General features: G+C 37.5%; 1 protein-coding gene across 1 annotated transcript in view; it reads right to left on the reverse strand.

Moving 5' to 3' along the window:
- The window catches only part of LOC137144931 (BEN domain-containing protein 5), an 803,386-nt gene that overhangs the window by 719,896 nt on the left and 65,102 nt on the right, over positions 1-18,388 (reverse strand). The window contains exon 3 of the mRNA XM_067535412.1: positions 12,713-12,837. Coding sequence (XP_067391513.1) covers positions 12,713-12,837 — 125 coding nt within the window. The remainder of the gene's footprint in view (positions 1-12,712; positions 12,838-18,388) is intronic.

Genomic DNA, 18,388 nt, shown 5'->3' on the forward strand with positions numbered 1-18,388 from the left:
GAAGTCGATCTGACAGTGGCGAATTTGCCGCCATCAGTGAAGACATAGCCTTAGTCAAGTGAATTTGGGTTTTGAAGCAGGGAAGCCACAGCAGCCCATGCTTCTGTGCAGGATGTACAAGCCCACAAGGAACTCTAGGTTAATCCTCATGTAGCTAGCCTGCACTGAAATGCATGCTGCCACAGTTTCGCTGCCACCAGTATCCGAACTAGTTAAATTAAAGTGAGCTCAGGTATGTTTACATGAGCTGCAATCTCATCCCATGATTTCAGTGCAGACATAAATGTCTCCAAATGACAGACACACACACGCAATCATTCAGGCAGGAAACTTTTAAAAATGTGAAATTAATTCCTTTAGTGTAAATAACTCTGTCTGTAATTTCAGTTCCATGATTTATAATTTTCAACAATAGAAATGAAGTCACACCAAATATGTGTAGGAACATATGTAACTTTGGGACTAAAATAATGGCTCTTGAGAGGTATGCTACATAATATAACAAAAAAAAAAAAGGTTCTTAAATGGAAACAAAAGTAAGTATGTCACATCACTGATATCATGATCATCTTAACAGCACTGATTTTGTTTATGGCATTTATAATGTATTTTTGACATTCTGAGTGACAGACACCACCATAATAGGAAATTAAACACACCTGGCTTTTTAGCTTCCCTTAAGCAAAAACCAGTGTTAAATCTGAAATATAAAGTATGCTTGAAGTAATTACAAAAATACTGACAAATAAAACATTGTTGCTGACACTAGGAATAAAGCACATGAATTTAACACTGTCTTGGCAAGAAAGAATATTTCACTAGGACAGCAGTTGTCTCATTTGAAAGCCACTAAGAATGAATACTATCTAGATCTAGCACACTCTCTGTATTCATTACTTTTTTAAGGCTGATACATGTCATGGCAGCTTTGGATAAACTTCACGGAGATGCACACTAAACAAAATTGTTTCAATACCTTATACAGAGATCAGCTGAACTACTTAGGTAAAGTTCACAGACCTCTTTCAAATAATATGAAGTGTATTTTGATATACACATGTAATTCAAACCTCTTGCATAACAAAAGAAACATACTTTTGTTATGATCCCATCAGCACTAACATACTAAGCTGTCTTGGGGCTGGGTCAGTGTTTCTTTCTTTAAGTTTTTAAACATTTATTCCAAATTCTAGGCATCATACCATCAAAGCGGACTCTTTTTTAGATCTATCAGCTGCCTTAGATACCACTGATTTGAGAACTTTAGTAACTCAGTCACAGGTTAGGGGTCTATTACAGGAGTGGGTGGGTGAGGTTCTGTGGCCTGTGTTGTGCAGGAGGTCAGACTAGATGATCATATTGGTCCCTTCTGACCTTAAAGTCTATAACTCTATGAATATAAGGTATTGTTAACACAGAAGTGAAGCAAGATGCACAATTGGCTCCATTCCTGTGTTTCTTGAAAGGTCTCAGATGTTAGTATCAGGTAGTTGCTTACCTGCCTTGAGTGGTCACTTGTGGGGTTCCGCAGGGTTATATTATGTCACATCTTATGTTCAACATACACAAAGCCTTTAGGAAAGTTAGTGATGCTATAGGGTTTGTGATGCTTACTATGCTTGGATGGAAGATGTCTATGGAAGTGATACAGAGTGTACTACACAGTAGTGTTGCAATTCAGTAGACAGAGTTCTTCTCCCCGAGTCATCATTTCTCCAAAAATCCTTCACCTCGATATTGGGAGTCAATGAGCTGAGGAAGGTGGGACCATCTTTCAGATGAGACAAAAAGCCATGGTCCTGAACATATGCAGTCATAGAAAATATCATGCACAGTGCTCATAAGGTGAGTGTTAACTCCGATGTCATCACCAAATTCCAATTCTAGTAACCACAATCTGCCGAGTTAAACTTACCCTGCAGTTTTAATTGGATATGATATTCTTCATTTGTATCTGTAAATAGTTGTGTAATGTTGCTGTATTATGTTAAATACTCATTATATTCAAACACAGAGATGGTTGCAGTTCAGAGGAAGACTGGTGATCCCTGTGGGTAGGTTGGGTTCTTCAGGATGAAAGGTGCTATATAAAAATAGAAGTGAAGAGCCACAGAATGTAAGAAGTTATCTATGACTTTTGAGGTGAGTTTCCTTGCATGAACTAGTCGTTGAAGTGAAGGTAAACTTGTATTCTTGGATGGATCAATATATGAAAATATGCCTCCTGAAGGTCAAGAGCTGCAAACCAATCCCATTCATCTAGGGATGTGATTATTGAAGTGAGAGTTACCATTCTGAACTAGAATTGAATTGATAAGCAAAAGAACTGAGTATCCTCAAACCCAGAGTATGTTGCCATTCTCCTTTTTATTTAGGGATTAAAAGATAATAGGAATAAAAACCTTTTCCCCGTGTAAGACGGGCTCCTGCCCGCTCTAGTCCTGGTGGCCCTTCCTCGGGCCCCGGCTCAGAGGAAGGCCACTGCGCCTTCCTATATCAAAAGGGGAATGTTAGTGTTTGCAGGCTTTCGCCCCGGCCCCCAGGCAGGGCGGGCGAGCAAGGAGGTTTTCGCCCCGGCCCCCAGGCAGGGCGGGCGAGCAAGGAGCAGTGACCTCGAGTCAAGTGGGTGGTAGACGCTATTCACTCTTTGGGGTTGGCAAGGATCGGGGGGAGGGGAGGGGGACGCAGGCCCACCCAACTCCACTGCGTCCCAGCCCAGGGCCCTAGCAGTGGCAAGGGCGTTGCCACTCGGTCGGCGGGGCTCCCGCCGCAACATGCCGACTGGGCTTACCCCTATTACAGCCACGCTTCTGGCTGTCCCTGGGCTCCTTCCTCCCCATATTCCCCGGTACCTGCGTCTGCCGGTTCCTCCGGGTCGCTGGGATACACCGCCCGGGGTAGACCAGTCAGTCCTTCTTCGTCCACGGGGGGTAGAGCGGGAAGCTCCTCGGCGAGGGGCAGCTCCTCCAGATCGCAGGGCTCGGGGTAGGGTTCAGCCTCCGGCAACTCCTCCAGGTCTGGTCCTGCCTCCAGGGGTTGAGCGTCCGGCAGCTCCTCCAAGTCCGGGCCAGCTTCCGGGCGGAACTCCCAGCTCTCCGGTTCAGGGGGCTCGTCCCAGTCGCTGCGGCCCCGAGGCCGGGCCCAGTGTTTTGGGCCTGTAGGCCTCGGCCAGTCAAGTGGGCCCGGAGACCCAATCCAGCCTTAGAGGCGGACCGCCGGGGTCGCTCCTATTGGCCACTTCCCACCCAGCCTCCCTAGGCTGTTTTTAACCTTTCAGTGCCAGTGTGGGGCCACTGTCATCAATCTTGCCACCATGTCTGAGGGATAAGTTGCAGCCTGCAGGAAGATCTATACTACTAATTGTTCCTCAGAGATTGAAGATTAGAGCTGGGCCAATAATAGATCTTTTCAGTTCATTGGCATTTCAAAAAGTTTTTTAAAAATAAAGTCAAACTGGAAATGAAAATTTTGAAATATTTTTGCAAATAGACAAGTAAAATAATGCATTTCAGGTTGAATGAAACAAGATGGTAATTTCTAGGGCCCTGCATACAACTGCAGGATCCCTTTGTTAAGCCACCTTGGTACAGGTGCTATGACCCTTTACAAAGTGCAGAGTAATTATTGGTGACTTATGCTGGCAACCTGGACGAGGGACTGAAATATCTCTTTGGGACATGGGAATCTAGGAGTAAAAACAAAGACAAAGCTTAGACTCAAATTTATGTTTTGTTACTGTTGTTACTGTTGCTCCTACCATCAAACTCCAGGAAGGGGACAAGTTTAAACTGTATACAGTTTGTGTATATTCTGTTTAAAGCAGAGTGGGAATTCTTCCTGCTTATACGGTCCTAGATTGGTTGGTTGGTTGGTTTGTTTTTGGGCTTCATATGAAAATATGTTTATCTGCTTAAATATCTTTAAAGCTACTGCTTAAAAAACCAAACATGTATAACACATGAACAAATGCATCTTGGGAAGACTATATATGGGCACATTCAGAAATCTAGCAGGTTTATACTGAAAATGGAAGCCAATAAAATTATGCATTCTTGCTAACTTAATGCAGTTCTTCAATAGCTGATGTGATCTTTTGACCTTCTGAGAAATGCTGATTTTTTCCTTTTGTCACTGAAGATAGCCCTTTTTTGTTACCATTTTTGCTATGAGATAGACAAGAGAGCATCAGACACTGACTATTCAGATGCACCTTTCCTTCAGTTTATTAGAAATAAAGCAATGATGAAAACTGAACTATATTTTCTTCTGAAAATTCAACTCTTTATTTCATCTCAGTCAAGAGATTGTGTTGCCACCCTTTTATCCAAATCTCCTGATTGCTGCTGAAGGAAAACCATAGTAATGCCAGATGGGCTCTTAATATTTACATGTTAATTTCAATGGAGCAGTAACAACTTCCTAGGTATTAACAGGGAAATGTTATCTCTATGATATCGGTCACTCCTTTAGTAGGCATTTGTAACTGGATATTTTAGGGGGACAAATTCTTGAAAAAAGGGGTTCATTAAAAATTATCTTTGTAGTTGAGGAGTACTCCTACTTAGTGCCAGCAATATTGGTTTGATAGAGGGAGAAGTATAGAAATTCATGTTTTTTCCTAAAGGAAGAACTGACCACACATCTTTGCCTTCCTCAAGGCCTGAGTGAAGATGTTTTCATTTGCTTTCCATCTAAATATACTACATAAAAGATGTTTTCTCTGATTGTTCAGTGAGGGGTTACTGCTCGGGAATATTCTAAAATAAGAAGTAATCAGTTAAGAAGTTCTTCGAATACTGGTACCCTTCCAATCTTCAATTTGAAACTGTTTTTAAGCTTCTGATAGGATGTCCCAAGTAGTCCCAGTCTGGTACAAAAGGAACTCCAAGAATCCAATTTTACAGATATCAAAGAATTCTGATGTTTAAGATGCATTTTCCTTTTTAGCATTAGTGATTTTTATTTCTGCCAAGGAAAGCCTTAAACTACCCATAAAACTTTGCATGAAATTTAAATATCAATATTTAATTTCCTTTGGCAGTAGATCAATCCAGCATTACTGATTGCTTTGAAACTCAACGATCCTGATGTTACATTTCTATTACTCCAAAATTAATTTGCATAAAGATTTTTTTATGTCTACATCTGTGTTTTACATTACTGATATTGTAAAAGTAATAGTTATAAGTTTGTATCAAAGTTTTCATTCACAATTATGTTCCTTTTTAATTATTTGCTACTTTAAAAACTACATACAAAAACTGGAAAAAAATCAATCGTGTATGAATTACTGTAAATAGTGAATGTAAGATAGTTTGCAATAAACTATATATAGTATACTTTACACTGAAAACTAGAGATACTAAAACATTTCTAAAGTCAACAAAAATACTACTTTAAAGTCAAGTATATGAATGCAATATAAATGTAAAGCTATATCTTTATCAGCTTAGAGTTTCGTTTTTGTTTTTTAAGCTATTTATTTGAAAGTAAATTTTCTTGTACTACTTATCTAGCTCCTTAATCTGAATCCCATTGCTATTCTTCTGTGTTACCATACATTGTTTATCAGACTGATATTTATACTCCATAAAGCCACTCTCTGTAATCAAGTTCTTAATTTTAATATATTCAAATATGTTGATGAAACTGCCTAAGCTATTGGTTTTGTTAGGATTGTTTACCAAGTCTATGTGCACATTTCTAATAAGCTTTCCAAATTCCAATTTTTTAGCCTTTTAATCCATCAAATGAAGTGCTTGGATAGATAAGGTAGATAGGTCTCCATATCCACTGTTACTTTGCTAATGTTGTTATGTTTTTCAAGAAATTTGTCATTAACAAAGAAAGTCAATATGACAGATCAGAACAAAAGTAGTGATGAAAAAAATTAATATCAGTCTACTGAAGGGATAAATAAAATATCCCACAAAAGACAGGGGTAGATGCTGGCCCATTCTCTGTGTCTTCGGAGACCCACACATCTCCCCTGGGAGATGAATACAGTTGCATTGTACAAGGGATGGCTAGGATCTGGTGTGTGCATGAATAGGCACCATTAAAATGATGTACTTCTGCTCCAGCCAGATTTGTAAAGCATAATGGCGCTAGCCAGAGGAGGATTAATAAAGTTATGTGCAAATACTTCAGCAATGAATAGGTTAAGCCAAACTTTGGTGTAATAGTATGTCTGATGGAATCTATTATATAAAATATATTTCAAGCTGGTTATTAAATACTGTAGGATGAAAAAGGAAAGAGTTCAAATGTGAAACTTTCAGAATTAAACTCCTTAATAGAAAAAAATACACTACGCAATTTACAAAGTTTGTTAAATGTAATGTGTCCTTTCATACACACACACACACACACACACACACGTCTTTTAAAATGAAGCGCTGGTAGGAATATGAATTTTATAAAGCACTCTGATATCAATGATTCGAATTAATAAGGTGAGGAATCCTTTTCCTTTGGAAGGGAAAGGATAATATAAAAAAAATAAATACATACTGACATACAAAGGCACCAGCTCCCCATCACATCTGAGACAGTAGCAGCCACACAGAGGCATTTGTGGCTCTCTGATATAGAGCTGACTAGCTCCAGTATAAATTAGACAGAAGGGGTCTCACTCTAATTTACACTGCTGGCACCATAGGGATAAGGTCCCTTACAACAATGAAGGATTGGGCATACTGCCACCAACATGCCCTGAAAACTACTTTTGATGTTTTCCCTTCTCCCTCCTTTCTCTGGAGTTGGAAAGGCAGCTGGTGTAGGTGATAACCATGCCAGTGGAGAATTACTACAAGGGGGCAGTTCTCTGCTGGGAATTTCTGGAACGTTTAAGGACAGCGGCTTTGGCAGGCCACAGAATCTAGTCCAAATCGTACCTAATTTTTTCCTGCAAATATAATTAATTACACTTCACTCTTCTAGGTCAAGACAATAAATGAATATTGTTAAAAATCACAGAGACATTAGCGATTTTTTTAAGTTACAAAAAAAGCAGATTACAAAAAGTCTAAGGATCCACCAATACTAGCTCCCTGCATTCATAACAAATTGATCATGTGCCCACCTACCCTATAAATGGTCCCTGTTTCATATTCTGAAGGATGGTGAGCCACCCAGCTTTCTATATATACATATATTTTATAGAGTGATTAAAAGAAAGCATGCTTAGAAGAAATTCTTCCTGATGCAACATCTGGGTCTTGATCAGACTTTCATAAATTCATGGAAATCATCCCAATTTTGGGTTGGACATTTTATCAATTTTAACCCTATGTGGGTTAATAAAAGTGACTATAGGCTGCCATTTATATCCTCAAACACTATTAGGATCTGTCTATTATTTTCCTCTATCCCAGTAAGGTGTATTGCATCAGTACTTCTGGGGGCACAGAATTCCAAACACTAATTACTTACAGTCTGATGGAAAAAAAGCCCTTCAAGATAATGTTCATTTTATGTCCTGTGTATAGAGATTATGCTATAATCTGGGCCATAATTTGGAAGAACTGTTGCTCTATGGCTGCAGGACAATATGAACAGAAAACATGCAGGGAAATGCTTTCAATTTCCAAGCTATTTTCTTTTTTCAGCAGGTTTGTTTGTTTTTAAATTAGATATGACATTTATAGTCAGAGATGAGCCAAGGGAGTTTGGAAAACTTTGGGTATTTACAAAACTTCATGGCATCTGCAGGCCTGCTGATATAAACCAAATAATTTGACACCACTGACATTTCAAACATACTATTCTGCGATGGGGTATTTTCATACATTTTTTAACTTCTTCACATCAAGAACAGATACTTATGGAATGATTTAACAGCATTGGCAACACCTTTGGGTTGATCCTCCTTTCTAATCCCAGTGGAAATACCGTTTTTTAATATGGATTTCTCATGACGGAACAACTGTTCAGAGTATCCACGTGTGCAGCAGTTATTTTGGGGACACAGATATGTAATATGTATGAGTATGTGACCACAGTTTATTACACTAATCATAATCCCTTTGCTGTTATCTTGTACTCCTTCTGTCTGCTTGTTGTATTCAACTGTTATCTCCCATCATATTCTTAGATAGTAAACTCTTCAAGACAGGGTCCATTATGCATTACAGTACCTAGCACAATGAGAGTCAACTCCCTGACTGCGGCCTCTGGGTGCCACCAGAATACTAATAATAATTTTCCAACTATAAAATCTTCCAACAGAATAATTGGTTAATTTATAAAATATAAATTTAACTGTCTTCTTTGTTCCAGTTCTCAGGTGGATGTACATTTTCTACAGATGCTTTCAAAGGCATGCCAGCTCAGAAGTAAGCCTGCATCTGAAGCAATAAATACCATAGATTACTGGTACATACTTGAAATATAATCTGGATGTGACACTCGATCCAATTTCAGGTTCCACAGAGAAGAAATTTAGTAAAATTATGGAGGATGTTGTGAAGGCCACAGCTGAAATTAATGGGAAACAAACCCAGCCCAGTAAAGAATGTTATCTAAAAACAGGCAGCAGCCTCTGACACGTAAATAATTAGAGAAATTGGAGGCTTTGCCCATGGGACTATGTGATTCACAGCAAATCCTATTTCCTTCATTCTCTTTCATGGTTATTGTAAGTGTAATCATTGCATGATTATAGTCCTTATGTATAACATATCAGTTTCTTTTTGTACTTTCCAGTATTGGTGCTAATTGAATTCATTGAGCAAGTATGTAAAGAAATTCACAGCTCAGATCTTATCACTGATAGAGGACTACCTGATCTAGGATTCTGAAACCATACACAGGAGACCAAAAGGTCAAATTCTATATCACACAGAAGTCAGCTGCCTTTCCACATGCAAATTCTTTATTCACATAAAATAAAACCCGTAACTATTCCTTTTCATTTTTGTTGATTAAAAAAGAATAAAATAAAAAACAACATAAAACAAATAACGTACAAAATCAAAGTTATGTGGGGAGAAAGCAAAGTTTATTACATAGCCTTCAAGCAAAACAAAATATTTAATTCTCAGAAAAATTAAAAAGCCAACAAAAACATACTTATCGCAAAAGTAGAACAAGAATAATTAGGGCTAGAACTCTCACTGCCATGAAAGAGATCCCTGTTCAATTTTCTGTCCCAGGGCTGGGAGGAATTAGCCCTGTCACATGACAGTCAGCCAACATGTACACAATGGGAGGAATGAAGCGATAGTTTTGAAAGAGACCTATGGGTGATAGTAGATAGCAAATTAGGCACGAGTTTCCATAGTAATATAGCAGGAAAAGGAGGACATTGCAATTTGGGTCTGTATATTCTGAGGCATCAAAAGGCAGAAAGGATAGTAGGACTATCATCATACTTGGAATACTCCATTCAGCTCTGGGCTCCACATTACCAGAGACATATTGAGGAAATCCAAAGAAGACAGAGAAAAAATTCAGAGGGCTGGAAATGTTCACTTATGATGAAAATCCAAGGCCCCAAACCAGAAAAACACTTAAACACATACTCAAGTGCTTTGCTCGGTAGGGGCCTAAAATAACTAAACATGTATAGCTAGGTTGAGAGAGAACTAATGAGGAATGTGTTAACAATCTACAGAAATCTGAATGTAAACACCAAGGATAAAGAGGAATTATTTCTACAAAGAGGAACTGGTATATAGAACTAGAGCTAACAGTTATGGGATTAAGTTAAGCAAAGATGTATGTAGGCTGAATATCAGGGAACACCCTGTCAGTGAGATCAGAGGCTATGGAATGTCTCTAGACATTAATGGTGGAAGCCCCATCATCCAGGAGACATTTAAAATGGGATTGTACCAAAAAAAAAAAAATAGAAAATGTACTCCAGGGAACAATCTGACTTTGGCAATGAGATGGACTGATAACCTAATAGGTTTCTATTTTCCATCTCTTTCTTATATGATTACATTCGCCATCCTCAGTGTTACAAATATGGGGGGAAAGCCTGGTAGTTCATAAGCAGCATACTGTTAAAACTAAATTATTGTCTGATGCTAGAACAGAAGAAACAAAGCAAAAAAGTGCATAGCACAACTATAAATTTCTAATGCTTGTATGACTGTTGTCTTCGTACCATGGTATCTTATTACTTTAACTCTCTTTCAAATTGTTGTACCTTTTTTAATCACTTGTCCCTGTTGTGTGTCAATGAGCAGTAGTTTGGTGCAGCAGGAGAAAAATAGGATTTATGAATTGTGAGAAAGTCAGATAATGAAAGATTGTGTTTTGTTTTCTCATGATACCCTTGAAATGCAATTAATTTCTTTGTGAACATGGACTTTACACAGTACATGATATCAGACAAGTCTGAAGAGGTTTTAATAACAAGCAAACAAAGGCCCAGAGAAAAGAATGTCTGCTGAACAGACTTTCAAGTCCAAATAAACTAAGTGATTCAAATCAAGAACTTAAAAAACCTTAAAGTAAAGCAGACCAATCTTAAATGGTCCAGCACTCCATCAGATTTCCTCCCTACTGGCTGAAATCTTATCAACGGTATTTAAATAGATAGATTTGCTTTCCTCTCACACCTTATCTGTACTGAATCTGTAATAAATGTAATGTCACATAAGAATATTTAATGCTAGTACTAAACCAAGAATTACTTTTATACAGAAGTACTGGGATGCTTACTTTCCATAGACTTTTACAAATATACTGTTTAAAAAAAAAACTAGTTTGTATGTTCTATGCTACACTGAACCATATGTTCTTTGCTTTTCTTATTTCCTAATAAAACAAAAGAAAATAATCAAAAAGCACAAACCAAGTTATACAGTATGTTTGATGTACCAATTTTTAAACATTCATTTAATATAGCTGGGTTGCAAAGACTAATACTGCTTATGTGCCATAGTACAAAGTCCTAAATAAGGTTCCAGACTAGATTACATTCATGCAGGTCTCATTTTAACGGAAATTGGAGAGATGAAAAAAAGATTATAGGAAGACACATTATAAAAACAGACCTCACAAGTCAAACTTAATAGTGAAACCATTCTTTTTCATGTAGACAACTGTGAAAACAAATATCCTGTAAGCTCTAGATATATATATTGTATCTTTCCACCAGATCTCTTTGCCTCTTTGAGACAGATTCCCATTCATCTCATGACTACATAATTTGATCACAGTTGACTAAGGCATAGCAGGAAGAAGGGACTGATAAAGTATCAGGCTCTAGGAAGTCAGATAAACAATTTCATGATTTCTAGTTGTAACAAGGATGGGGATAAGTAGGAATACAAATAACAAGCTTGTGCAAATGTTTTCTTCTTTGACTAAATAAACTACTTTCCATTAAGTGAAAATGACACCCTTATTATGATAAATTCCTCTAGACAGAATGTCAGGATGAAACACAAAGAATGGCATGTGACAAAGTGGAATGAAAGCTTGTAGATTTACCAATATGAAAGTTGGTATAATTTTTTTCAAATCTGAGGCAACTGATAAAGTGAAAACTAAGAAGTTAATTTTTTTGTACTAACACTTTTAGTGAAAAAGAACATTTCTGTAGAGTAGTTTAAACTTTTAGACATCTAAAATATTTCATACTTAAAGATCAGCTCCTCTATCTCTATGGCGCATTCCTGCATGATACTTTTCACTTTTTGAAAGGTGCAAAAACAATAACTCTTTGTAACTTAACCTTGTTGTCCCAACTGTGCTGACTGCTGTCTTGAGTCCCAATAGTAGAATATTTATAACTATGTTTGTGCTGTTTTAGTTTCTCTTGCAAGTACTTTACAAGCATTGTTTGCTTCGTACATATGTATTAACAGAATAATATTGTGATAAGGTGTTTGGAGGAACAGATGGCCTAGTGGTTAGTGCACCTGACCTCCAACCCCTTGTCTCATTATCAGAAGAGGCCTTAGCAATGGCTGGTTCCTGCTCCTAGGCCAGGAGTATTTGGGCCTCCCACTGAGTCTGGGCCTTTGCCCTTAAGTGGGGCATGGTAGGTGAACTCAGGCCTTCTCTCCCAACTGGGCATACATTTGCCATCCTGGGCTACTTTCTCTCTATGTGCTCCTTCTGTTTGGAGCATGGCCCCTATAGTTCAAAAAGTTAATAGTGTCACAAACAAAGTCGAAATGAGCAGGGCCCTGCAAGACCTGCTGGTTCTCAAAGTGGGTGGTGATTGGAGAAGGCACTGCCTGGGGCACTGCCTTACCTTCTATCTTGCCCCTTCCTCTCAGGCTCCACCTTCTGTCTGCCTTCCTGTAGAAGTATTCTTCTCTCTTACAGCCTATCCACTACTCCTTGGCCAGGTTCCTGAATTCATTTTAACCCACTTCTCCGGCTGGAGCGGGCTCAGCAGACCTCTAGGGGTGGGACTATCTGGGCCCAATATTGCCTTTTAATCCCGTCAGGCCCCACTTTGGGGTTTGCATACACCATCACAAACATATAGTAGCTGTTACGGTGGCAATTTTTATACTCTGGCTATTTAGTGTATTGGTAAGTACCGCCAACTTAAGTAGCTGAAAAACAAATAGTGATATCTGCTTTTTTCCATTCAGGATTCAAAAGTCATATTTTACAGCAAATTGTCACTAACTGTCCTGGAAGGATTTTTGTTTGTTTTAATTTTAAATAAGAAAACCCCTTTTTTCTCTAGTACAGTAATTGTGAAAGCATCGTATTATTTCACTTAACTGGAACTTACCTGTGACTCTTTCACATTTTCAACAGTGAAGTTGAACCAAACTCGAAAGCGTGGGTTACAGGTATCTGGCCTAATGAACAGATCATATTCAAATTCTGTGATGTGGTCCACACGTCCAAGATTGCCTACCAAAAGATTATGATATGCAAGAGTTTAATAAATGGCTGATAACTTCTAGTACTACAACTACACAAAATGGAATTTTAAAAATGCTTCACTATGACTGGCTAAAACCAGTCACATGATCATAAGGTTAATTAGCACTATAACAGTTCAGAACTTTTTCAAGTAAATGTCATCATTATTCAGCTCAGGAAGAGAAATACATACCAATAGACCAAGCACATTTGAATAAGTCAACACAGAAAAAAAAAACCCACAAATAAGGACTTTTATAATCCACTCAGTGACTTTTTGTCCTTCCTTGATTCTTACTGTGAATGTTGTCCCATCATCCCTTCTGCTATTCAAAAACACATCTCTTTGCTCATATGAACTCTTTGCCACCGTCATTCGCTGCTTATATGGATTTCTTTCTTCCATTTGCTGCTAATGTTTAGTAACACCTACTAAAAACAGTGCCCAAAATTCTATTGTTCCACCTATTGCTGATTTTCAGGACTTTCCTCTTTCCCTACAGATGTTCGAGACCCCTTCTCCTCTGCTGCTCAAAAGTTCTCTGAATAGTTCCTGTTTCAATTGCCCATGACCTTTTCCTATTCCCCACCCAATTCCCATATATCACCTTTTTCCTCTCCTAAAATATGACGCTATGTAGCTTAGCTTGGCCTCTTTCTGGTTAGTTTTGTGATATAATATTGAAAACTACAGTAAAAAACTACTTTGCTCCCTCTGGCATTTTTCAGTACAAAATGAAAGCAAGCAACAAATCAGGCCATAGTGGAGAAAGGAGTGGAATTCAGTGCTGGCGAAACTTGTGAAAGTGCTTTTAAATTGTTAAACTGGCTTTTTTACTTTGAAGTGCTTCAGCGAGTTTCAAAGACAGATGACTTATCTATCCATCTAACTTATATCGGACAAAATGAAAGGCTTTACATTTTTCCTGCTCTCACACGTCATCAGATTTTGTAATTAATAAAATAGTTTTTAGAGTGACGGTATAGGGTTAATTTAAAATGTTAATTATGAAAGTATTGCTAAAGGTTTGGACCTGTTCTTTTATTAATTCAGATATAGTTTCAGATATCTGGGGTGAGATTATAAAACCCTTATTCACACATACTAGTAAATTCCTCTTCAGGCACTCCCATTTAAGTCAATAGGACAATTTGTGGAGTAAAGTGCTGCTCAGCATTAGTAATGGTATTAAAATCTGGCTTCCAGTTTGTTTTTTGGGGTGAGGGGATAGTGTGTATTTTCAAAATCAACAGATATTTCAGCTATGTACTTCGTCAATGTACTTACAGACCCTTCTGCATAATCTTAAACTGTGGCTGTTGCTGACTTTAATTGTACAATGAACATTTTTTATCTTCCATATCAGGAAGCTTTCTTCCTTTCCTTCCCTGTCCAATCCAGATTTTTCACAACAAAATTCTCTGAAAGTCTCTGTTATCAAAAATGGATTTCTGCAGTCTCATCTTACAGCCTTGCCTCCAAAAATCCAAAATATAAATATAAAGAGTTTAGAATCATAGAAGATTAGGGACCTCAGGAGATCATGTAAGTCCAACCTCTGCTCAAAGCAAGACCAACCCCAACTAAATCATCCCAGCCAGGGCTTTGTCAAGCCGGACCTTAAAAACCTCTAAGGACTGAGATTCCAGCACTTCGCTAGGTAACGCATTCCAATGCTTCACCACCCACCTAGTGAAAAAGCTTTTCCTAATATCCAGCCTAGACCTCCTCCACTGCAACTTGAGACCATTGGTCCTAGTTCTGTCATCTGCCACCACTCAGAACAGCCTAGCTCCATCCTCTTTGGAAGCCCCTTTAGGTAGTTGAAGGCTGCTGTCAAATCCCTCCTCACTTTTATTTTCTGCAAACTAAATAAGGCCAGTTTCCTCCACTTCTCCTCATAAGTCATATGCTCCAGCCCTGTAATCATTTTTGTTGCCCTCTGCTAGAGTCTCTCCAATTTGTCCACATCCTTTCTATAATGGGGGGCCCAAAACTGGACACAGTACTACAGATGTGGCTTCACTAGTACCAAATAGAGGGGAATAATCAATTCCCTCGATCTGCTGGCAATGCTCCTACTAATGCAGCTCAATACGCTGGAAGCCTTCTTGGCAACAAGGGCACACTGTTGACTCATATCCAGCTTCTTGTCCATTGTAACCCCCAGTTATATATATATTTTGTAACTTCAAGATCTTACAAATATAAATAATATAATCCACCTGGCTTTTGGTTAACTGCCTTCCCCATCCCTTGTCTTCATGCTGTCTTCCCTAGATCCTGATTCTGCCACTGTTACTCATGTTGAGTAGTACCTTAAGATCACTGGAAGTATTCACGGGGTAAAGCACTGCTCACTGTTAGTAAGGTTGGCAAATTCAAGACCCTATACTGTACACTCTTCAATATAAGAGGACAAAGACATTTCATTTGCTTGAAGGAACAATGATTATTTGGCACTATAGAAATTATGATAATATTCTGCACTTGTTTCACTTATATAACTCCCACTAATATCAATGGTAATTCCATGTTTATAATTAATGATCTGCAGCATGGTTTGGAGAAGAGAATTTCAGCTGCATTAATTTAAAAAAAACAACAACAATACAGCAGCTGGTGAATTCTGTAGCAGAAATCCAAAGGTCATTAAAAATGGATTGTACTGTATGATGGAGGTCAGGAACACAAGAGATTACTAAAAGAATAAATATTCTATATAAATCAAAATATTCAAAGCACAATGATATCTTGATTTCTGACCTATTGCATATTTCAATTTCCATTTCAACATCAGATTGCTAATTAGTCTGATGCCAGACCCTGAGCCCACATGTTTCTGACAGAGCAGAGAGGCAGTAAAGATCCCTGAGTATCTGAGAATTTCCCCTGGTGCTAAGGAAACCCCTGCTGGTGTAGAGTGAGTGTGATGGAACCATTACAAACCAGTGTAATCTAGAGCAATTTATTTACCTAGGCATTCGCACCGCACTCATTAGCATTGTATGTAGCTATCACAGAACTCTTAGCAATTTAATCATTTGTTCACTGTATATCTAGGTTTCTTCCAAGATTACTGTTTTCCAAGTTTCTCACTCTCACCGAATATTGGTGTGGAAGATTATTTTCCCACAGAAGTTTTCATTTCTGCAAGGAGAATATCATTTTTTAATTTTCTCTCTAGTGTAGGCTCCTGTGTATTATTTCTCAGTTCTCACAGGTATCTGTGACTCCTTCCAGTTAAGTATCATCTATGTATTTAATTAACATGCTATTTCTTCCAGATTACTAAAATGCTATTTAAGGCCGTACGCAACACTGATACTTTTGTTAACCTACTCAGCATGTTCCTCACACACAGAAGACTGGTGCTTATAGTCACTCTAGCCTTTGCTTTCAGTCTATCATCCTGATTTCAGCCCACATGACAATGCACAAACCAAAGTGGAAGTTTTTGTTCAAAAAAATTTTTTGCACAATACAGTATACTTCTTCACATTAAGAGATAATTTCTAGTATTCAGTTGGTGTCACTGAAAAAATGCTTCTTGACATTTAAGAGGAAGGACTTGAGCAACTACTATACCAAACTCATAATAAGAGTTGAGAATGTTATAGTGCTGCCTTCATATTGCTGAAGTAAGAGGGTTACATTTTTTATCTCGATGTGCAGGAATTTATGCCCCAGGACCACAAATAACAGTGATTTACCCTGAAATGTATTGGGAAGTATTAAACAGCAATTAAACAATGATTACATGATGAAGATATGATGCTACATATCCATCATATAGTCAAGATGAAATAGGATTATTTTTACATTCAAAATAAGCATCTATTATACTAAAAGGCAGCTTTTAAAATTTATATTCATGTTACTTTTTTAATATAAAAGGAAGGTGGGTGGCTTCCCCTTAATTGGGTCTTTGGAGGAAGGGGTTAAAAGTGTAACGGAGAAAGAAATAGTTTAATTAGTGGTTAAAAAGCAGCTACATACATATTGAAATTTGTTCTTGTGTCACATAAATCCTTGTACATTGAGATAATACACACTTTTTTTTTTTATAATAAAGTAGGTGAATTATCTACTTTTTATGCTTTAGTGACAGTAAATTTAAGAGAAAGATGGAGAGTATCAGTTCTGTGTGGTGCCACAATTATGTTTCATAAAGATGTAAGCAGCAATCAAGTAGCTAACTACAACTATTCAGGGACTTTTACCATTCCCATATTTGATTTCTGTGTACATTTCTACACTCCATTAATTTCTGCCTTCTGCTTATAACAATTTTGCTTAGATAATTTTATTTTATTTTTTAAAATCAGGTAGTGGAGACCACTCCCAATTCACATAATAAAATTCTAAGAAGAAAGTCATACATGCAACGATACTGACGAGTAGTGTACTGCACTAAGGGCTTGCGCCTGCATCCATTGAAATCAATGGAAACACCGGCACTGACTTCCAAATAAGTGCACGGTCTAGGTCTAACCAACTATGTAAGATTTTAAAGATATCATAATATATTTCCACTGTAATTTGTAAACAGGAGAACTAATTCATATTGTTTCATAAAGTTCTGTTTCCTTTAAGGAATTATTTCTATCAATTTTGATGTGTGTTCAAAAAGCCACTTTACATCCAGCAGCGCACTTGTGGCATAAAAAAAATGGTGTAGGAAACAGCTCCTTTGAATACCAACGTACTTGATTTTAAACATGTACCAGTCCTGTTACTCATCGTGGTTTTTCTTTTAAATTCCACAGATCAATTTAAATAAAACTTACATCATTGACATTCTCTATTTTCTGCAGGGCTAGTTCATAAAAATTACAAATTACAGTAATTGTAATTTTTATGAACTAGCCCTGCAGAACATAGAGGTGTCGATGTAAGTTTTATTTAAAGTACATGTAAGATAAAGAACAATTGATCTGTGGAATTTAAAAGAAAAACCACGATGAGTAACAGGACTGGTACATGTTTAAAATCAAGTACATTGGTATTCAAAAGAGCTGTTTCCTACACTGTTTTTTTCATGCCACAAGTGCGCTGCTGGATGTAAAGTGGCTTTTTGAACACACATTAAAATTGATAGAAATAATTCCTTAAAGGAAACAGAACATTATGAAACAATATGAATTAGTTCTCCTGTGCACTCTGAAATAACTTAAATTTTGTTTTTATTATGACTTTACATTTGAGAAATACTACAACAAATCTCTCTAATCTTCTAGGATGATGTGAACAAATCAAGACTCCTAAATGTTTGTAAAGATAAACTCACTTTTTCGTAGCCTTAGAGGTTTTTTTTAAGACGTTCTTGGTTCCCATATATAGTTCTATGCAATGTTTAGGGAAAACAGAATATGTTGACTTTTCCTTGATCATTCAACCTTAAGTTGTTAATCTTACTAGTTTAGTTTTCTTACACAAGAGTAACATAAAGTGCAATATATTCAAAATATGAGTTATTCTAAATAGACCAAAAGTAAATTTAAAGTTTCTGGAAAAGTTCACTGCATTTATAATGGG

The sequence above is a fragment of the Emydura macquarii genome, unplaced genomic scaffold, assembly GCF_026122565.2.
Source record: "Emydura macquarii macquarii isolate MOO-44397 ecotype Brisbane River unplaced genomic scaffold, CSIRO-AGI_Emac_v2 contig_3506, whole genome shotgun sequence".
NCBI classification, from domain to species: Eukaryota; Metazoa; Chordata; order Testudines; family Chelidae; genus Emydura; species Emydura macquarii.